This window comes from Macaca nemestrina, chromosome 8 (genome assembly GCF_043159975.1).
Source record: "Macaca nemestrina isolate mMacNem1 chromosome 8, mMacNem.hap1, whole genome shotgun sequence".
NCBI lineage: Eukaryota > Metazoa > Chordata > Mammalia > Primates > Cercopithecidae > Macaca > Macaca nemestrina.
Genome location: NC_092132.1, coordinates 145833007 through 145856008, shown reverse-complemented (window position 1 = coordinate 145856008; position 23002 = coordinate 145833007). Strand labels below are relative to the sequence as shown.

The window sequence follows — 23002 nt, the reverse complement described above, 5'->3', positions numbered from 1 at the left end:
CTAAAGAAACTTGTTCTTAGTTCCTGAAGAGACCCCCGCAAGGCGCACAGAGCTGGGACCTCTCTCAGCTTCCCTGTTTTCTCTTCTCCAGCCCTCAAGCTGCTCCCGACTTGTCTTTGTTCCAACTCCACAAAGCTGCGACCTGGGGGAGAGGGCTGTGGAGCCTCAGGTTCCCAAACCACCCTTCTTACCTTCTTCCAGGTGCTCACTGGGCGGTGGAGGAGTAAGGTGGTTGAAGACAACCTTGGGTAGAAAACACACACTTGAGTTATTTTAGTCCCTGCCGCGTGGGTGGCGCCTGGGGGGATGAGACTGCAGAGCAGGGTAGTGAGGGTATCTCCAGGGACCTACTGTAGGAGGAGAGGCAGCTGCCTGTGGGGGCTGCACAGGGCCATTCTGTACCCGGGGACCAGCACCACCCTCAGACAGACCCCACCCTCTGCTGCCTTCTCCCTGACCGCATGGGGGGATGCCCCGGTGTGGAGAAGAGGCAGCTGTGGACAATGAGGGACAGCCCAATCACTTGGGCTTCATGTCCTGGCTCTACCATTACAAGGTCAAATTGTAAATGGGTATTTGTTGACAAGAAAAAATATTTAAAAAGCGTATTTCCCCAAAACTTGACAAGCATATTTGTAGGTATGTATCCTGTAAAGAAACTTTTGCGTATGTGTACCAGGGAATGTGTGCAAGAGTGTTCCTAGCAAAAATAATAATACATAAACAATTTTTCTTTTGAGTTGGAGTATCGCTCTGTTACCCAGGCTGGAGTGCAGTGGTGTGATCTTGGATCACTGCAACCTCCGCCTCCTGGGTTCAAGCAATTCTCGTGCCTGAGCCTCCCGAGTAGCTGGGATTACAGGTGCCCACCATCGTGCCCAGCTAATTTTTGTATTTTTAGTAGAGATGGGTTTTTGACATGTTGGCCAGGCTGATCTTGAACTCCTGGCTTCAAGTGATGCACCCACCTCAGCCTCCCGAAGTGCTGGGATTACGGGCGTGAACCATCATGCCCGGCCAATACATAAACAATTTTAAAACATGGAACTAACCCTCATGACAGAAGAATAAACAAATTACAGTATACTCCTGCAATAAAACTAATGAGCTACAGCCACGTGCATCAACGTAGATATGTTTTACATGCATAACACGGAGCCAAAACCCCAGTCTCAGAAGCATACGTGCTGTTTGATGTAGTTGACTTAAAGTTTACAACATGAATAATGAAACGAAATATTGTTTAGGGGTAATACATATGTGATAATATTAAAAAGCAAAGCTAAGGAATGATAAACAGATTCTGGGTACTGGGGCCTGGGGTGAGGGCTACAAACAGGGCAGGGAGGAGGGAGATTCAAAGGAACGACTCTCTTTCTGTGTCTGAAGTTGCGAGGTGGCTATACAAGTGTGCGCTTTGCTGTGTTCTTTCAACCCGACATATGTTACAAATATTCTTTTCTTAATTCCTTATTTATTGAACACAATTTTGAAGTAGCATTTTGCAAAATGATATGCATGTATGTTTCTATTAAAAACAGGAACACGTGAAAGAACACAGAAGAAAGGTCTCGAGGCAGAAGCTCTGAAGAGCTAACTCTGGTCACTCTACATAGTGGAATAATGAGTAATCATATTTTTTTCATATACATATTAGGTGACTCTTTTAAGTTAAAAAAAAATTCCAGGTGCTACTACTTATTATCATATAATTTTGGGGAAATTACTCAATCAGACTAAGTCCAAGTTTCCCCATTTGATCAATTACTTATTCAATAAACATCTTGTGGTTGTGCGCTGAGCCTGGCGCTAAAGTGGGACACAGATGGGCAAGATGCCTGGGTTCATCTAGGAAGTGGGATTAGTAATCCCCATCTCCCCATCAGGTCCCTGTTAGGATAAAGAGATGACCACGTGGACATGCGGATAGCACAGGAGAGAGGGTCCAGGCATGGCTGCCAACTGCCCCAAACCAAAAGGGGTTACTGGTCAGGGAGTAGGGGGCACAAAGAGTCATCTAAAAATGTACCTTCAGGCCAGGCACGGTTGCTCAAACCTGTAATCCCAGCACTTTGGGAGGCCAAGGCAAGTGGATTACCTGAGGTCAGGAGTTCGAGACCAATCTAGCCACATGGTGAAACTCTGTCTCTACTAAAAATACAAAAATTAGCCAGGTGTGGTGGAGTGTGCCTGTAATTCCAGCTACTTGGCAGGCTGAGGCACGAGAATCACTTGAACCCAGGAGGCAGAGCTTGCAGTGAGCCAACATCCCACCACTGCACTCCAGCCTGGGCAGCAGAGAGAGACTCTGTCTCAAAAAAAAAAAAAAAAAAATGTGTCTTCAGATATGCAGTAGCCATCAAAGGGCGCTAACTGCTTTATAAACAAATCAAGCTGCACGACTAGGAAAATGCATTCCCCACCAATAAGACCTTTTCACTTGAAATTTCACTTTTTTTTCCTTTGGAAAGTTTTCCTCATTTAAAATGCCCATAGGATTCCAGGAAAACTCGAGAACCTGCTCGGGAGGTGAGGACAGGCACCCTCCTGTTTCATGATGCTTATCCCAGGAAAGCAGGCTCTTTGGAATGCCAGCGGCAATGCCACATAGGGGAGAAGGGTCTCTAGGAGCTGCTGGGGAGAAGAGAGGCAGTAGCTGCTGCTAGATACTAGGATCCTTCCTTATGACACCCTCTCCCCAAGCTGACCTTTTAAAATTTTTTTTTTCTCTTCAAGGCTGCCTTTGAGAAATGAGCTCTGGCTAAGAATTATTGGGAACTAACCAGGCCGAGTCCTGTGCGTATTATATTGCATGGCACACCTGCTTATACATTGCAGATCGTTACATCCCTATCAGGAAGGTACTTTTGCTATACCCATTTTACAGATGTGGACATTAAGGCATAAGGGAAGAAAGTAACCTGCTCTTGGTGGGTGGTGGGCAATCACTCACCAGTGGCGGCAGTGGCGGGGGGTCCTTGTCTTGGGCGCTGACCTTCAGGGGGCTCCATTGGCCCTTGTCCTTCTCCTTGATGGGCTTTTCCTTGTCCGGTTTTTTGCTGCTTACTAGCCCCATCCTGTCGGAGACACACAGCAGATGGAGGACGTGAGAGAGCGGGGCCTCAGATCCTCTGCACAGAGGGGCTCCTTCTGGGATGCCGGTTAGAAAGGTGGGGTGGAAGTCAGAATGTGGGTCGAAGCAGGTGGGTGAGCTAAATGTGTGTCCATCTTTTTTCAGGAGCCCATAGACCAGAAAGCACTGCATTTAGGACACAGAAACCATCTGACGAGAGACAACTGCCAGAAACCGCTGGGGTGGATCCCAGTCCTCAGGGGACAGGAGCCTGAGCAGGAGGCCATGTGGTGTTCTAGAAAGAGCCCACCAATGTGTCTGGGTTTAGTCTTCGTTTTGTCACTGGCTGTGTCACTTGGGAAAGTGACATTTTCTCTCCGACCCCATTAGCTCTTTGGTAAACAGCAGGGGCTTTGTTAGAAGATGACTAAGGCTCTCTCCCACTCAGATTTTTGGGTGAGACACTATATACCTTTAGGACAGACTGAGAGCACAGGCATCGAGGCCCAGCTGTGGCTTCACAGTAACAGTGGGAGTCTCCTTAAAGTGGGGAAGATGTGGTCAGGTTTTTTTCTTTGGTAAAGAATTTTAGGATGACAGATGTGGGAAAGGCCCTTTTGACGCAATCAACACCATCATATTGTCAGCATCCTCATTCCAGGGGCTGCTATTTATATGTTAAGGAGCTTGTTCAGAGTCAAACAACTGGCTCATGCAGAGCCAGCTCTGGAGTCCAGTCTGACTGGAGACCACTGCACTCCTGTGCTTACATCGGGCTCTTCCCTGAGATGCAGATATCATAGAGAGGAAGCACCTAAATCCCCACATGTGTTGGAAGGGCGTGTTGTTAGTGGTGATTTCCTTCGGATGTATGCACCATATTTCATCAATTCTAAGATGCACCTTTTTTTCACATTTCAATATCTCTGAACTGGGAGGTGTCTCACAATGGAGGATGCTTTGCAGTATAATTAGTAGCAGCATTTGTTTTTCTTTTTTAGTGATATATAAATTAAATGCTAGCCTTCCTATCAGTGGTGTCTTTGATTAAGTGAAACACAGTCATGAATTTCTTCCAGAGAGTTGAAAGCACATTCTTCATGTCACCGTTCCTCAAACCCACCTTGAAAAAGAAAACACTATAATAATTTCGGATATAGGACACCAAGCCACAGAAGCAAAAAATACACACGTATGTTTTTTTAAGTATGCGTTGCATACAGAACACATAATAATGTACAGTTTTAAAGAATGACACTTTTTATATGTAAGTATTTCTTTATGTGAGCTCGGATCAGCTTTACCACCAAGTGAATTACAGTGCCAGGGTTACAAGTATCACTTTAGTTTTCGGAGATTTAGGGTTTCAGAAGTTTGGATAAGAGATTATGGGTTTGACTGGGCACGGTGGCTCATGCCCATAATCCCAGCACTTTGGAAGGCCGAGGCGGGCAGATCCCTTGAGGTCAGGAGTTCGAGACCAGCCTGAAACCTCATCTTTAGTAAAAATACAAAAATTAGCCAGGTGCGGTGGCGCAGGCCTGTAATCCCAGCTACTCAGGAGGCTGAGGCAACAGAATCACTTCAACTTGGGAGGCGGAGGTTGTAGTGAGCCAAGATCATGCCATTGCACTCTAGCCTGGGCAACAGAATGAGACTCCATCTAAAAAAAAAAAAGAGAGAGAGATGATGGGTTTGTACTGGGGATGGCTACTGAATTTTACCAGGTGCCTATACAATATCTATCAATATGATATATGTTCACCTTTAATTTGTTAATGTTATAAATTATGTTGGTAAATTTTCTGTCATTGAAACATCCTTGCATTCCTGGAAAAAAGCTATTTGATTACAGCATATTAGTCTATTTGGCACACAGATGGATTCTTATTTGCTAATTATTTTGTTTTATTTTATTTTATTTGTTTTGAGATAGTGTCTTACTCTATTGCCTAGGCTGAAGTGCCACGGCCTAATCTTGGCTCACTGCAACCTCCGCCTCCCGGGCTAAGGTGATCCTCTCACCTCAGCCTCCCAAGTAGCTGGGATGACAGGCATGTGCTGCCATGCCCTACTAAATTTTTTATTTTTGGTGGAGACAGGGTTTTGCCATGTCATGCAGGCTGGTCTCAAACTCCAGAGCTCAAGTGACCCTCCCACCTTAGCCTTCCAAAGTACTGGGATTGCAGGTGTGAGCCATCACACTCGGCCCTATTTGCTAATATTTTACTTGGAATGAGAATCTATATTCCCAACGGAGATTTGTCTATGAGGCATTAGCATTAAGGTGCGCTAGCTTTGTAACAGATATTGAGGAGCTCTCTCTTTTTTTTTGCCTATGGTCTTGAGTGGTTTCATAACATTGGAGTTATCTGTTTTTCACAGGCTAAATAGAACTCAGTTATGAAGCCATCTGTGTCTGGGGCCCTTTCAAATAGTAAATCTTTAAAGACATTTCCAATCTCTTCTATAGGAATGATCTATTCCCATTTTTTTCTCCTCCTTGTGCCATTTTGATGATTTATAGATTTTTAATTTCATCTACATTTTCCAATTCATTGCCATAGTTTTAGGTAGTATTGTCTTGTAATTATTATACTCTGTTCTCTTTTTTGATTGTGATGTTTTTCTTGTTCCTAATATAAATTGAATGTTCTTTTAATTAAAATTATAATTTGTAATTGGATAAAATCATCTGAAGCTTTACATGACTAAATTAAGTTTTAACCTAGCTTTATAATTACAAAATAGAAGATTGTAATCAAAACAGCATGAAATTGGAATAGTAAAAGTAGACAACAATCATCAGAGCAGAATAAAAAACATACAAACAGATTTTGGTAAATAGAGGAACTGCACATGTGAAAAAGATAGCATTTTAATTCAGTAGAAAATGGATAGTTTATTTTAATAAATGATATTAGGAAAATGGCTATTTACCTTAAGGAAAATACAATTGAACCCCTACCTCACACCATATTAAAAAATAAATTCTAGGTGTATGACTGAAAAAAATAAAAAACAAAAATGTAATTAAAAGAAATGGAAGAAACTGTGTACATAACCTAGAGTTTGGAGACAACTACAAACAAAGACAGAAGAGCCAGAAGCTAAGAGAGAACAAAAAATGTACAAATTCGTAAACATTAAAAATATTAGATGGTTGCCAGGCGCAGTGGCTCACACTTGTAATCCCAGCACTTTGGGAGGCCAAGATGGGCGGATCACGAGGTCAGGAGATTGAGACCATCCTGGCTAACATGGTGAAACCCCGTCTCTACTACAAATACAAAAAATTAGCCAGGTGCGGTGGTGGGTGCCTGTAGTCCCAGTTACACGGGAGGCTGAGGCAGGAGAATGGCATGAACCCGGGAGGCAGAGCTTGCAGTGAGCCGAGATTGCACCACTGCACTCCAGCCTGGGCGACACAGCGAGACTCCGTCTCAGGAAAAAAAAAAAAAAAAAAAAAAAAAATTAGATGGTATAAGAAACTACTCATGAAGTCCTTAGATAAGCAATAGATTGGGTAAGAGATTGCAAAGCATCAGAAAAATGTCTATTCACAATATATACAAAGCTCATAAAATTTTGACAAGAAGTATATTGTAGCATATAATCCATTCAATAGAAAAATGTGTAAAGATAAGAAATAGGAAGTTAGTGCAACACAAATCCAAATAGTAAAGTGTTTATTATAATTATTGTTTCATTTGTTCCTTCGCACTCCATTTCTAGGACTGATCTTCTGTGAGGGCTGGAATCTTTGTTTTATTCATTGCTGAATCCAAATTGCTAAACCAATGTCTGGCACAGAGTGTGGGCTTAATAAATATTTATTAGACAAAACAAAAACTATTATTAGAAGAAGCAATCTTTTAAATATAGAGGGCAATCTTTTAAATTCTGTTAAAATAAAAAAGCACACATACCTTTTGATTTTCAGTCCCACTTTGGACTATCTCAGGTTAATAAAACATCATTATATAGACATATGTGAGAGATGAAAATGTTTGTTGTAGTAATAGTTGGAAAAACAATCTCCTCCCCCCACCAAAAAAACCTCAAACAAAAAACAACAATGTAACTGCCCAGCAATTAACGACTTGTTGAATAAATGTACACTCTACAAATCTCTCATACAACTACTAAAAAAAAAAAAAATGTGCCGGATCTTTACCAGTGAGGTCAAGAGGAATTTCAGTACCATGTTGTTACATGAGAAAAGTAAGACCCAAAGAGGTGCATGAGGGAATCCCATATTTGCAAACACCAAATGAAAAGAAACCTCTATTCAGATGTGTAGATATTTTTGCATATTACACAGAAAGAGGCTGGGGAGGATGAACACCAAGTTGTTTACCGTGGTTATTGTTAGAGGAAGGGAGAGTACAAAACAGAGGTGTGGTGTAAGGCAAAAAAAAAACCCAAAGAACAAAAAAAACAGCAGACTTAAAAAACTGTGTGTGTGCTAATGCAAAGCAGGGCCCCCCAAAATATTTTCTAAATGGTAAATACTGTTTTATTTTGGAATATAGGACTTCATGTGACTTTGACTTTCTTTCTTGTAATTGTATATATTTCTTGAATTATTTAATACTAAGCATATATTATTGATACAAGCAGAAAAATAAAAGGAAGATGTGAGTGATTTGCCCAACAACAGAGGGGCATAAGATAAGGCCTGGAGCCAGGGCCAGCCTGCAGTTCTTGACAATGACCGTTAAGTGGCCAGCCAGGGCTGCCTGAACCTCTGGCCTTTCGTGGCCCCTTCAGCCTCCCTGGCTCAACGAAGGGCCAGCGGTCAGCAGCTCCTATTATATTCCCCAGACTTGGACTCATACTTCTGCATCTGCCTAGGTGACCAGCCCTCTCGTCTTTCTTTGTCCGGTCAGCCATATTGCCACTGGCTTTAAGCTTCCTGGCAAACACCTGTGTCCACCAAAACAAAGTAATTGAACATTCCTTGTTCAATTTATTGAACAAAGAACTGGACAGAAAGTAAAATTCCTAAGATTAAACGACCCACTACTTACACTTCTATGTCCTTTGACTCCTTAGCAGTGTGTGTGCAGATGATTTTCCATGACTCTCATGAGTACCTAAGATCTCTATGGGTCCCCCTACTCCAGTGGCTTTGACTGGAGACCTGGGTTACTCAAGAGGCCATGTGACAACCAGGGCTGTCACTGGTGCTTAGGCTGCACCCAGCAGTTTCAGGTTGGGTGGAGCCAGGAAGTGCAGAAGTCCAGACTGAGGCAAAACGCAGTACACACGGGTCAGGGCTCCAGGTGGCTTTGCTGCATTGTGGGGAGGATGTGAGTCTGTGTATGTTTGTGAGAGTGGGAGAGGAAGCATGCACGCTTATGTGCACCTGTGTGTGTGTGTGAGAGAGACAGCATGCGTGTGAATACATACATGTGTATGTGCTTGAATATGTGTGTGTATATGTGTGTGTGTGTTTGTCTATGCATACACTTGTATATGCATGTGTGAGAGAGCATGCATGTGCATGGTGTGCATGTGTGTCTAGTCGGGGGAGTTAGCAAGAGGAGGGGAAGTGGGGAAGGGGAGTTGTTTGTTTATTTGAAACCAGTTAGGCCCTCTATGCAGACTTTCACCGGAGCAGGGCAGTCAATGTTTGCCTGGGGAGATGCTCAAAGCCTGAAACACAGCTTCAGTCAAACAGGGGGTATGGTGGAGGCAACAACTAAAAACAGAGAAACTAGAAACCCCTTATTTGCACTTGGCTAGCATGTCATGGTTGAAAAGCACTTGACAGATGAGTTTTTTAAAAAAATATTCATGATAGCCTCGAAAAATTGGTTACAGTTATCCTCATTTTACCACGGAAGAAGGAGAGGCGAGGTGGCTCACTAAGGTCACGCTGAAGGTGGCAGAGCTGGCAGCTGGAGGGTGTTGCTGTCTCCAGGGCTGCTTGAGCCCTCTGCACAAAATAGGTGCATGTGTGGCCTTGCCTGAGGCTCCATGTCCCTTGCGGGGGGATAGTTCAGATTCCCTGTCATCTCCCCTGTGGCAAAATAGTTTTGCTATTTTGTGTCTGGAAGCCTTGTCATGTTATGTGCTGGAAGCTTTGCCTTTCTGACTTGACCTGCCAGACACAGGTGGGTAGCATCCAGGTAGAACAGGGGAACCTACTGGCAAAGCTGGGGCTCACCCTGGGTGTCATGACCAAAATGCCATTCCAGCTGCCCATGTGAGATCCCATGTGGAGCATCTCGCCAACATCCAGGATTCCAAGTCCTCCCGGTACAAACCACCAGTGCTATACCCATCTTGTAAATGAAGAAACTACAGTGATTGGCCTATGGCTCTGAATTAAGGAAGGGACCAAAGAATTTGAGTTGAAATTCATGTTTCATGTCTCAACTCAGGACACCACCACTGAAATGAGGCTTCCTCACCTTTGTCCCAATACTGACCTCTCCACATGTGAACCTGAAACAGCCCCGATAATGGCTCTTAGCTGCTAGGTTCTTCTGTTCATTCAGCCACAAACATTCAGTTGCTGTCAACCATGAACTAGGTCAGGCACAGCAGAAGGTACGGGCTTGAAACAAGGATGGTGCCCTCTCTCACAGGAAAATAAGGAGGAAAGGCACGCACCCAATTCCATCAGTTCAGAGTGGGCACGATTCTGTACCAAAGGGACGCCTGGGTAAAGTGTTTTGTGAGCTCAGCAAAAAGAAATTACTTCCACCTGGGAGAAAATGCTAGCCAGACCTGAGAAGGATGGCTATAATAGATTTGTTTAGATTAAAACTATTTTTTATGAAACATTCCAAAATATACTAAAGTCAAGAATATTGGCCAGGCACAGTGGCTCACGCCTGTAATCCCAGCACTTGGGAGGTTGAGGTGGGAGATCATTGGAGGTCAGGGGTTCAAGACCAACCTGGCCAACGTGGTGAAACCCTCTCTCTACCACAAATACAAAAATTAGCACCTATAATCCCAGGTACTTGGGAGGTTGAGGTGGGAGAATCGCTTGAACCCAGCAGGTGGAGGTTGCAGTGAACTGAGATCCTGCCACTGCACTCCAACGTAGGTGACAGAGTGAGACTCTGTCTCAAAAAAAAAACTCTTCTACACTCATCACCCAGATTCAATAATTATCTTTAAAATAGTTTTCTGGGTTGAAGTATTTTATATCGTATCATTTTGTTTCCTCTAAATGAATGAAACTTGGAAACAACATGAAATCAATGTAGTGAAGAAGTCATTTCACCACCCCATATTTTGCATTTGTTTCTAAAGCCTGGAGACATTTGCTCACATAACGCCGATGTTATTTCATCACATCTAACAAACTAGCAATATTTCCACGGTATCATCTAACCATTTAGCCATTAAACCCAATTCATAATCAAATTTTAACAATTGTCTTAAAAATAGCTTCTTGCTTAGTTTGTCCTACTCAGGATTCAAACAAGGTTCATACATAACTCAACCTCTTAGGTTTCCTTCAAACAGGAGTCCCTTCTGCTCTGACTTTGGTTGGTTTCAAGCTGTTGATTTGTACAGGCCAGTCCTATAGAATGTTCTCCGTTTTGGATTTTGCGTCCTTGTGATGGTTCATCACTTGTTCTTCCCTCTCGTATTTCTTATACATAGAGCTACCTCTGTAGGCTCCAGTAGATTCAAGCTCATCCCCTCTTGGTAGAGATGCTATCGAGGGGGTGATCTGTGCTCCATGTTGCAACCTACCAGGAGGCTCACAGTGTCTACCTGCACCATTTTAGTGATGCTAAGATAGGTTCAGGCTCAGGCGTCCCTACTCCTCCATTGACAAGTTCCTCACCAACATTTAAAAGTCCCATTAGGGGTTACAAAATAGACGTGCTCTGATTCCATCACTCCTTCCACATTTGTTAGTTGGGAGTTGAAAGAGCAAAGGATGAGAAACTGGGAACACCAGAAAAAAGTAACAGGCATACTCCCACCAGGGTTGGGTAGTATTTGAGAAATAAATGTTTTACCAAAGACATGAAGGTAGAAAACACGTTTAGAAAACAAAGCTCTTCCATTGCTGGGTTGTAGAGCGTGTGCTACAATCATTCATCACTAATGCCTTGTGCAATATCTCTCTTTTTTCTTTCTCTCTCTTTCTTTCTTTCTTTCTTTCTTTCTTTCTTTCTTTCTTTCTTTCTTTCTTTCTTTCTTTCTTTCTTTCTCTCTCTCTCTCTCTCTTTCTTTCTTTCTTTCTCTCTCTTTCTTTCTCTCTCTCTCTCTCTTTCTTTTTCTTTTTCGGATCTGTCTCTGTCACCCAGGCTGGAGTGCAGTGGTGTGATCATGGCTCACTGCAGCCTTGAACTCCTGGGCTCAAGTGACCCTCCCACCTCAACCTCGCGAGTAGCTAGGACCACAGGCATGTGCCACCATGCCTGGCTAATTTTTTAAACCATTTTGTGTAGAAATGAGGTTTCATCATGTTGCCCAGGCTGGTCTCGAACGCCTGGACTCAAGCAATCCTCCCGCTTCAGCCTCCCGAAGTGCTGGGATGGATACAGGCATGAGCCGCTGCATCTGGCCTCCTTTTGCAATACTTTTAAATGCCAGCAGAATATTTTCCCAGCACTAGCACAGAGCCTGATGGTGAGATGCTGCTCTGTAACACCTGGCTGGGTGTGTAAGGGCCTTGGGCACGTGTGGCCCCTGCAAAGGGGTGACCTAGCAATGCCAACCGTGACTTTTAGGTACTTCAGCACACTTAGGAGGAGAAATTATGTGGCCATTTCAATTTTTTAAAGGGAAAAGATCTTTTGTGGAAATTCACCTCCCCTCATTGTGGTAACGTTGATAGAAAAAATTTTCAGATGGTGAAAGTTGGAGGGTGCTGAGCAGACCTTCAGGAAGGAAGGAAGAAGGCATTTTTATAAAGCTGCGTTAAGTCAAAGGCAGACCCTTGTTTATCGAGTCACCTACATTTGATTCTGCTAACAGAGAAGCTTGAAATTCATGAGGTAATTCTGGGGACAGACAAAATTCCTTTATGTGAGTAAGTTTTTGGGGGGGACACCATGTAAATTTATGTTTTAAAAAACCTTCACAGTAGCGATTATTAAAACATGTTAGCGATATGCCAAAATGTTAATCCAACTACTGCTGTGTCTTGTATTGATGAGACTATGGGCCTTAATCTGTTTTTCAATTTTTAACTTTTTGCATTGTTTGCATTTTAAAAAATTAAATGAGAAATCAAATCATGGGTCATTACTTCCTAATGGAGTCAGTTATGATTCTTTGGCACAATAGTTCTGAAACCTCAGTTTGCATTTTAACCAGCGGGGGAGTTTGCAGACTCCCAGCCCCAGCCCCAGCAGGTCTCTCCATTTTAAAAAAATGCCCCCAGTGAGGCTGATGCAGGCAGGTCATGAACCCCACTTCATGGAGACCCTTTCTTCAATTGGCCGAGCTTCTGGAGCACGAGTTGTGACAAGGATTGAAAGGCAGGTCCGCCAACACGGGGCGTTCCCTCCTTTGAGTCTCCCATAAATAACGTCTGCAGTTTTACTGCCAGTGATCCTCTTGTCTCTCCATGAAATGAATTATTTCTGTCCTCTATACAAACATTTCTTACATATTAGTGTATTTCTGCCTAGCTTTTTGACAGAGGAAAGTAACTTCCCTTTTTATAATAACTCACACCTCTGCGGTACTTTCCAGCCTGCAAAGCATTTTCCTACATGAACCTCACAAGGACCCTGTAAGCTAGACAGATCCTCCCCCTCCCCATCCCCCATCCTCCTCCTCCTCTTCTGGCAGACAGGCAAGAAACTGAAGCACAGAACAAAGATTTGAGCCACGTCTCTGACTTCAAAGCCTTGATCTTTCCCACGGAGATTCACACGTATCTTACCCAGATACACATCTGGTCACGACTTGAACCTCTCTTAAAAGGCTCTGGCCATCGTTCAGTCCTTTGGAGCTATTTCTCCAATGTTTCCTTGGCGGAATCCAGAGATGGAGTGTGTAAGAAGGGAGCGTGCATAGAGAAGCACCTCCATCAGGTTTGAGGGTGCAGGAGAACATTTAGACGGAATGGTTCTCTTTTATGCTTTCAAACATGAGATGGGAAAATGTTAAAGAAAAAGAAAAGAAAAAGGTCTCAGGCCTTTAACATGCTTGGGTCGATTGTAATTACTGAGTGGATCCAGAGACACAGATGTCCTGCTAGAGAGGCAGAGATTTGAAATTAACTCATAAAACTGTTGCAGGATTTGTCTCTCACATGAAAACATGAATACTAACGATGCTGGCACAGTGCCTAGTACACCTTCCGACTCAAGGCTGGGCGTTATACTAGGGCATTATACTACAGGTTTTTCACGTATTATACGTAGTCCTGACAGCAGATATATTCCTTCCCATTTTACAGATGAAGAAACTTAGGCTCTTTGAGGCTTAAGGACTTGCTCAAGGTACAGTAAGACACAGAACTCTTATTCAAAAAACAATTTTATCCACAGGTAACTTAACAGTGTGCCACATCCAAGTCTGACACTCCCTAAAGAAACACGATAATATTCAGTACTCACAAATCATATTCAGCACTCACAGTGCCTGTCATCCAATGACAATTTCCGGGCATGCAAAGAAACAGAAAAACATGACTCTCAACTAGGAGAAAAGTTAATTGATAGGAACATAAGCAGAAATTGCACACATTTTGTAATTAGTAGCCTAGAGCCTTAAAACAGAAATGACAAAGTATATAACCTGGTTCAAATATATAACTGAAAGCAATAAGACAATGAAGAGAGAAAATGAAGACATAAAAAAATTAAATGGATCTGCTAAAAATAAAAAAAAAATACAATATCTGAAATTAAGAAAAAAGAGAGGCCAGAAGTGGCGGCTCACGCCTGTAATCCCAGCACTTTGGGAGGCTGAGGTGGGAGGATCATTTGAGCTTAGGAGTTCGAGACCAGCCTGGCCAACATGGTGAAACCCTGTCTGTACTAAAAATAAAAAAAAAAGAAAAGAATTAGCTGGGCATGGTGGTGCGTGCCTATAATCCCAGCTACTCGAGAGACTGAGGCAGGAGAATTGCTTAAGCCTGGGAGGCAGAGGTTGCATTAAGCCAAGCTCACACCACTGCACTCTAGCCTGTGCAACACAGCGAGATTTCTCAAATAAATAAATAAATAAATATTAAAATTGTTATAAAAGGGGGAAAAAAAAAAAAACCATGGCCAGGTACAGTGGCTCGTGCCTGTAATTCCAGCACTTTGGGAGGCCAAAGTAGGTGGATAACTTGAGGTCAGGAGTTTGAGACCAGTCTGGCCAACATGGTGAAACCCCATCTGTACTAAAAATGCAAAAATTAGCTGGGTATGGAGGCAGGCGCCTGTAATCTCAGCTACTCGGGAGGCTGAAACCGGAGAATCACTTGAACTCGGGATGCTGTGGTTGCAGTGAGCCGAGATGGTGCCACTGCACTCCAACCTGGGCAACAGGGTGAGACTCTGTCTCAAAACCAACCAAACAAACAAATAAACAAAACTCTAGATGGGTTGAATAGTACATTAGGTGCTGAGAAGGAAGGTCAGTGGGCTTGGAGACAGTGCAATTGAAACTACCCACAGTGAAGCACAGGGAGAAAAAGGTGAACAGCAACAACAGAGCATCAGTGACTGGGGAGAAATTAGCACACAGTCAGAAAACATGTAACTGGGCTACCAGAAAGACTATGAAACTTAAAGAAACCGAAAACGGAAATTCCAAATTTGATAGAAACTATAGACCCAAAGACTCAAGAATATCAACCCCAAGTATGAAGAAAACCATACCAAGGTACATTATAGTAGTATTGTTGAAAACCAATGATAAATAAAAACAATATTAAATGCTGCTCTGCTTTAAAAAGGTACATTATATTTTTAGAAGAAAACATAGGAGGAAATCTTTGTGACCCTGATGTCACAAAGGATATAAAGAATATGAGTCACAAGAATACAAATATGGTCTTCTACTCCCTTACAAGAGATTATTCCCTTAGAAGGTCATAAAGTATAAAAGAAAAATTGATAAATTAGACTGTTCAAAATTAAGAACTTCGGCATTTTAAAAACACCATTAAGAAAAGAAATAGCTAAACCAGAGACTGGTAGGACAGTTTTGAAAAACATGTATCTGATATGAGAATACATAATTAACTTTTAAACTCTATAAAAGAAGCCAAAAATTCAATTTAACAAACAGTTGAACAAAGACAGCTGAGCGGCAAACAAACCCATGAACAGGTGTTCGGTATCATCAGTCATTAGGGAAATGGTAACTAAAACCACAGTGAAATGCCACCACACAACCACCCAGATGCTAAAATTAGATGACCGATCATACCAAATGTTGGCAAGGATATGGAGAAACTGTAATGCTCACATGACGCTGATGGTAAGGTGAAACGAAACAACAACTTTAGGAAACAATTTGGGGGCTTCTTATCCTGTGACCCAGAGATTTCATTTCTTGTTGCTTATCAAAGAGAAATAAAAACATATGACCACAGAAAGACTTGACATGTATGTTCTTAGCATTGTTAGTCATATTAATTAGCTCCCAGCTGGAAACAACCAAAATGTTCAGTAACTGGAATAACCTTTTTGACTTTTTGCTTAAAATGTTGCTGATTCTTTTTTTTTTTTTTTTTCAGAGTCAAGAAAACTTCTATTGAGCTATTTACAACTTTTAACAATTGAGCAAAATATACTCCTGTAAACAAAATTTAGAGCATATTTCTTTCTCTCTACCTGCCTTCTCCAGAATTTGGAAACTATTTGTGAGTATTTTTAACATATGGCCATATAGTTATTTGAGTTAGTTCAACAAGAATCAGTTTTCTTATGTAGCAAGACACAGTTGGAGACACTGGTTATTTTACCAAAGCTTTGACTGAAATGACATGTTTTCAGACTGCTTTAAGAAATCGAGGCTGACCTATAGAGCTAATGAAAGCCCCTTGGAGAAATTGGCTTCATACCTTGTCCCGTACAGGATTCCTGACCTGTGGCAAATAAAGAATGTCACTTTCTGACAGGCCCAGGAACTCCAAGCTATGTTGGGACCTCAAAAAGAAAGGAATTTATCCAATTCATACAAGTATTTGCAGGCACAAAGAAATCCTTGGCTGGGCTCAACAGACTTTTAAAAGGTCTAATCTGAGATTCCTTATGAAAAAAATTCCAGCAAAGCCAGTTAGAAAAAAAGAGCCTATATGGCCAATAATTATTCTTGCTGCACTTCATGTAAATAATTAGGCAATGTATAATAACACAAACTTATTTTGCAAATAAATTGGTCTTGTCTTTAGTAAAAATAAACTGGAGAGAGAAAAATTATGTTGCAAAACAGCTATAGCACACCTGTTATTAGATTCCAGCCTCATCCATGGTTTTTGAGCCTCTGCTGATGGCTCCATATTTGATTGGTTTTTGGAGTCATTCACCTGGATTCCTTGAGGCTTCATGTCAGTTCTACAGGGACTCCTGAAGCTAGGACTTTTGAAACTGCCACTGCAAAATTATAACTGAGACAGTGAAAGAGATCTAACCTAACCAACTCCATCTTGCTTCTAACCTCCAAGCTGTCCTTGTTCATTCCTGGGCATAGGCTGAACTAACTTTGGGAAGAACTTAGTTTATAGTTTGTAGTTAAAAACAAAGACAGTAACAGCCCATTCCCAGAAGAACCCTCTTTCTTTCCTGGGAACTAGACTGCCTTTGTAGGACTAACAAATTAACCATAGGATTAGAAATTATGATTTAGGAGTCATGCAGCTGGAGGCTACAAGATTCTGATCCCCTGCCCCCTGGACTGCTCCTAAGATCAGTGCTTGAGATATTTTGCAGACCCTGCACTTGATGAATCAGCTGGCATCACCCAGACCAAGAAACTGCCTCATCTGATCTGTGACCCCCACCCAGGAATTGACTCAGTGCAGGAAGACAACTTTGATCCCCTGTGATTTCATCTCTGACCCAACCAATCAGCACTCCCGACTCACTGACTTCTTCCACCTACCAAATTATTCTTAAAAACTCTGATCCCTGAATACTCGAGGAGGCTGATTTGAGTAATAATAAAACTCCAGTCTTCCACACAGCTGGCTCTGCGTGAATTACTCTTTCTCTATTGCAATTCCCCTGTTTTGATAAATTGGCTCTGTCTAGGCAGTGGGCAAAGTGAACCCATTGGGCAATTTACACTTTCACTCCTTATGTTAGGGCTAATTATTATTATTATTTTAAATTCTAAGTTACAGGGTACATGTGTAGAATGTGCAGGTTTGTTACATAGGTAAACGTGTGCCATGGTGGTTTGCTGCACCTGTCAACTCATCACCTAAGTATTAAGTCCAGCATACATTAGCTCTTTTTCCTGATGCTCTGCTTCCCACTCCCCAACAGGCCCCAGTGTGTGTTATTCCTCTCCGTGTGTCCATGTGTTCTCATCGTTCAGCTCCCACTTGTAAGTGAGAACGTACAGTGTTTGGTTTTCTGTTCCTGCATTAGTTTGCTGAGGATAATGGCTTCTACCTCCATCCACTTCCCTATAAAGGACATAATCTCATTCCTTTTTACGGCTCATTATTTTTCTTCATTTAAGTGCTGTACTAAAGCTGTGGATAAGAACACCAATGTTTTCATTATACATATCTTGGACCCCAATCAGTTGCACGTGAATACATACAGCCAACTGCAAGATGCTTCCACTCCTTTTACCCTGGAGGCAACCCCTCCCCCAAATATGCCCCCTGTCAGCAGGAAGAAGTTAGAGCAGCCATTAGCCTTTTCCCATCTCCATAGCTAACACCTCAGGATGGACGGGTGCTGAAGCCCAAGTGTGTGTGAGGGGGATTGAAACTACCTTTGCTAAATTATGACAGTAAGAGAAATCTGACATGGCTGACTCCACCTTGCTTCTGACCTCCAAGCTCTCCTTGGTCATTCCTGGGCATAGACCAAAGTAACGTTGGAAGAAATTTAGTTTATAGTTTAACTTAAAAGCAAGGATGATCATGAGGTGCGGTGGCTCATGCCTGTAATTCCAGCACTTCGGGAGGCCAAGGTGGGCAGATCACTCGAGTTCAGGAGTTCAAGACCAGCCTGGACAACACAGCAAAAAATACAAAAAATACAAAAATTAGCTGGGTGTGATGGCATGTGTTTGTAGTGCCAGCTACTTGGGAGGCTGAGGTGGGAGGATCACCTGAGCCTGGGAAGCAGAGATTGCAGTGAGCTGAGATCACACCATTGAACTCCAGCCTGGGTGATAGAGTGAGACTCTGTCTCAAAGAAAAAGCAAGAATGATAATAGTCCCTCCCTAAAACTAACCCCTCCTTGCTCAGGGACCAAAAATCACCCTTGTAAGACTAATGAAAGGCCACAAGAATAGGATTATGGGGGGACCTGAATTCTGCTAAAATGTAGGCATAGTTTCTATAATCCCTTACTGCTCAGGAGTCATGTGACCAGAGGTCACAGGATTTCTGACTTCCCCAATTGCTCCTGTAGATAACATTGTAGAACCTAAGATTGGTCTTTTGAGAGTTTTTTTTTTTACACCCAGACTTGTGCATTCTGGTAACTGATGGACCCCACCCAAACTCATAACTCATGACTCAACTGGTCGTGTGGTCCCACCCAAAGGAGGACTCACTCACGAGGGCCATTTTCCACATGCCTGTGATTTCATTTACAAGCAATCAGTAACATCCATTCTCTATTCCCCTGCCCACCAAATTGTTCACACAAGTCCTGACCTTCACACCTTTGGAGAGACTAATTTGAGTGACAACTCCAGTTCTCCTGTGTGGGGCTAGGCTTGTGTCAGTAAAACTCCTTCTCTATTGCAGAAAAAAAAAGAAAGAAAGAGAGAAAGGAAAATTCTAGATAAGGCAAAGCTGTGGTTCTAGAAAGTAGATCAGTGGTTGGAGGGGTAGATCAATAAGGGGTGTGAACGGAAGGGGCTAAAGGAAACCTATTGGGGTGTTGAAAATGTTCTCCATTTTGATTGTAGTGGAGTTTATACAAGTGTATATATTTTCAAAAATGCATAATTGTGCCCCAAATGGGTGAATTTTGTGGAATGTTATTTCACCCCCTTAGAGGTGACTTTTTAAAAAGAGCATTTGCAAGCCGTTGAAGAGTATTGAGTTTTGTATAGGCTTTGGTGTGTTGAGTTTTGCAGCCTGGTAGAAAAAGCTTATTCCTGTCTAGACATCCACATTAAGCCTTAAGGACAATGAAAGGCCCCTTGCAAGCATGCATATACAGGGAAGAATAAATGACACTCGGATGTCCTCTAGCAAAACTACAAATAAGAATAACATGAGTTATAAGAAATAAGGTTAGCTGAGTGTGACCCCCAAGCACATAAAAGAAAATAAGAGGCTTCATAAAACGTTGATATTTGGGAACTTCTCCCTCAAATGGCAAATTTTAATGACATAGTATCAGATGGCCTTCTCTGTGTATCCAATTATCCTACTTGATTCTACAGAACAATATTTACATAGTTAAATTATTGGAATGCCTGATTTTCAACTGAAAAAGTTTTGGGTACTAACCTACTGATGAAATACAGTAAAATTACATAAGCACTGAACACAACAGAATATAATTCTTTTTTTTTTTTCCTTTTTTTTTTTTTTTTTTTTTGTGAGACAAGATATTGCTCTGTCACCCAGGCTGGAGTGCAGTGGCACAATCTCAGCTCATTGCAACCTCCACCTCCCGGGTTCATGTGATCCTCCTGCCTCAGCCTCCTAAGTAGCTGGGACTACAGCCATATGCCACAATGCCCAGCTAATTTTTGTATTTTTATTAGAGACAGGGTTTCATCACGTTGGCCAGGCTGGTCTCAAACTCCTGACTTCAGGTGATCCACCTGCCTCGGCCTCCCAAAGTGCTGGGATTACAGGTGTGAGCCACCGTGTCTGGCCAGAATATAAATATGATAAGCCTTCATATGTAAAAATAATAGTATAACAAAAAAGTAGGATGTGAATTTGAAAGCAGTGTTGGTGGGCAGGTGTCAACTTTAGATGCTGCCTAAAGCTAATGAATTGAGACATAAACATTTGAATATATTATTTAAAGTCATAAAATCAATCACTAGAAGGATACAAAGCAGCTGATAAAAATCTGGGAAGTGGAGCGGGGCGTGTGCAGGTGAAAGTCAGGTAAGAAAAGAGACGCATGATGAAGTGTGTTCTGCATCTGTCAGTGTGTTTAGCTCAGAGATATTGGCGTTAGTATTTCTTGACATTGTAACTGTAATGAAAAGGATGTTTAAAAACAAAAGCTGTGGCTGGGTGTGGTGCCTCACCCCTGTAATCCCAGCACTTTGGGAGGCCGAGGTGGGCGGATCATCTGAGGACAGGAGTTTGAGACCAGCCTGGGCAACATGATGAAATCCTGTCTCTAATAAAAACATGGTGAAACCCTTTCTCTGCTAAAAATACAAAAATCAGCTAGACGTGGTGGTGGGTGCCTGTAATTCCAGCTACTTAGGAGGCTAAGGCAGGAGAATCGCTTGAACCAGGGAGGCAAAGGTTACAGTAAGCCGAGATCATGCCACTGCACTCCAGCCTGGGCGACAGAATGAGACTCTGTCTCAGAAATAAACAAACCCACAAAAGCTGCTCCATCGCTTGCCTCTGAGGAGGGCACGTCAGTGGTGGCAGGGAAGGCTAACTTTTGAGTTTTCAGTTTATACCTTTTCTGACTGTTCAAATTTTTGAAAACAATATTCATGGATAACTTGTATAATAATAAAATCTAGTTAAGCAAATGAATCGATAGGTAAATAAATTAGTAAAAGGATAAAAGAGATCTGAACTGGCAAAGTGAAATGCCCAGGATATGTTATTGTTACGTGAAAGAGTAAATTGCAGAATGTTTTGTATGATATAATCCCGGTTGTGTGAAATTTTTAAAAAGGAGTCTATTAACACATTTGCAGATGAAAAGGAAATGCCTGGGCATTTTTGGTAAAATCAAACTGCTAACAGTGAGACTTCCGGGGACTGAAATTCACAAAGGGATAAGAGGACTTTACATTTTGCTTTAAGTACCTCTGAAGGATTTGGATTAAACACAAAGTAACAAACTCATGTTGTCTAAATACCTTTTCAAAATGTGATATTAAAAACAGACAAGCAATTACTTAAAGTAAATACCTCTGCATGCCACTGAGCAACATTAGAAAAGGCAAGGATCAGGACAAAAGAGGTGACAGAACCCTCCTTTCAGCGCTCAGTCCATGCAGGGAGGGCTAAGCCTTTTAGGAATCGCATTAAATATGCTTTTCCCTTCACACAATCAATTTGCTTTTGATATAGGAAATTCAGAAAACAGAGGGAAAGATACAAATTAACTCCAACACCAACATCCAGAGAGAGCCACTCTGAACATTCTTGATATGTAATTTTCCATGGCCTTTTTTTCTTTTTTTTGTAAAAAAGCAAAACGGGATCATTATCTACATCCTGTTTTGTGACCTGCTTTTAGCAGAGCATATCACGGTCATCTTTTTCCTGTCGTTCCCTGTTTTGTTTGCAGCAACCTGTGAGGGGCTGCCAGCATCCGATCGTGAGGTTTAATGAACTGTTGTCATTTTCCCCACTTCGTTTGCCGCACACCCCAGCTGTTTCCATTTTCTCAAGATCATAAACATGCTGCAAAAATGTCCTTTGCTCACGCCCTTTCTCTTTCCTCATATCTTTCCTTAATTTTTGTTGAGGTTAAAAATCCCAGGGCAGGGCATGGTGGCTCACGCCTGTAATCCCAGCACTTTGGGAGGTCGAGGTGGGTGGAGCACAAGGTCAGGAGTTCGAGACCAGCCTGACCAATATGGTAAAATCCCCGTGTCTACTAAAAATACAAAAAAGTTAGCGGGCTTGGTGGCGGGCGCCTGTAATCCCAGCTAATCGCAAGGCTGAGGTAGGAGAATTGCTTGAACCCGGGAGACGGAGCTTGCAGTGAGCCTAGATCGCGCCACTACACTCCAGCCTGGGTGACAGAGCAAGACTCCGTCTCAAAAAAAAAAAAAAAAAAAAAAATCCCACAAGTGGAATTCCTAGGCTCAAGAGCATACAAAACCTCTTCTGATATATTTTGGCAAATTGTCCTTTAGACATTTCATACAGCAGTATAGAAGTGTGTATTTCCCTGCACTTTCTCTAATAAGGGTTATTATTCTTTTCATCCTTTCTGAGCTGGCTTACAAAAAAGTGGTCTTTTACTTTTCAATCTCACTTTTTATTAAGCAAGCACTGCACATGTAGAAAATCAGAAAATTCTTGTCTATGCAAAGGAAAAAAAATCAGTTACAACCCTACCACCCATGGAAAATCATTGTGAATATTCAGTGTATGCATTTTCAAAGGTGTTACATATAAATATACTCTTGAAAAATGGGCCAAACTGTTTATATTGTGTCATAACTTGGTTATTTCTGTGAATAATACGGTATAAATTATATATAAGTAAATACAATTTTGAACCATATTAATAACTGCATGCTGTTGTACAAATTTACCATTAATTTATTTAACCACTATTGGTCAAATAAGTTATTTTCAACCTTTGGTTGTTACAAGTAAACCCACAGTAAACATCTTGTAAGGTATATATTCAGTTGTCCAATATTTTTAAGCTATGTTTCCATAAATGGAATTATGATGTTCAAGAATATGCACATTTTTAAAGATCTTGACCTATGAAGCTAAATTAATGTTTATAAAGGTAAGACTGGTTTACATTCTCACGGTGATGAAGGAAGCCAGTTCTCCAGTCCCTGGACAATGGTTTATAACAGATAATAATAAAAAAACAACTTTGTCAATCTGCTGAGTGAAAAGTGATGAACAACATAGTATTAATTTATTTTTCTATTGATTTTAT

The 23002-nt window shown here is 41.8% G+C and overlaps 1 protein-coding gene across 4 annotated transcripts in view; it reads right to left on the bottom strand.

Moving 5' to 3' along the window:
- Positions 1-23002, bottom strand: part of LOC105491181 (BLK proto-oncogene, Src family tyrosine kinase) — a 75103-nt gene that overhangs the window by 22084 nt on the left and 30017 nt on the right. For all 4 annotated transcript variants that reach the window (XM_011757348.3, XM_011757347.2, XM_011757351.2 and 1 more), the window contains exons 2-3: positions 2954-3077; positions 192-243 (exon numbers count right to left, since the gene is read on the bottom strand). In XM_011757348.3, the coding sequence (XP_011755650.1) occupies positions 192-243; positions 2954-3076 (175 nt within the window). In that variant the 5' untranslated portion in view covers position 3077. The remainder of the gene's footprint in view (positions 1-191; positions 244-2953; positions 3078-23002) is intronic.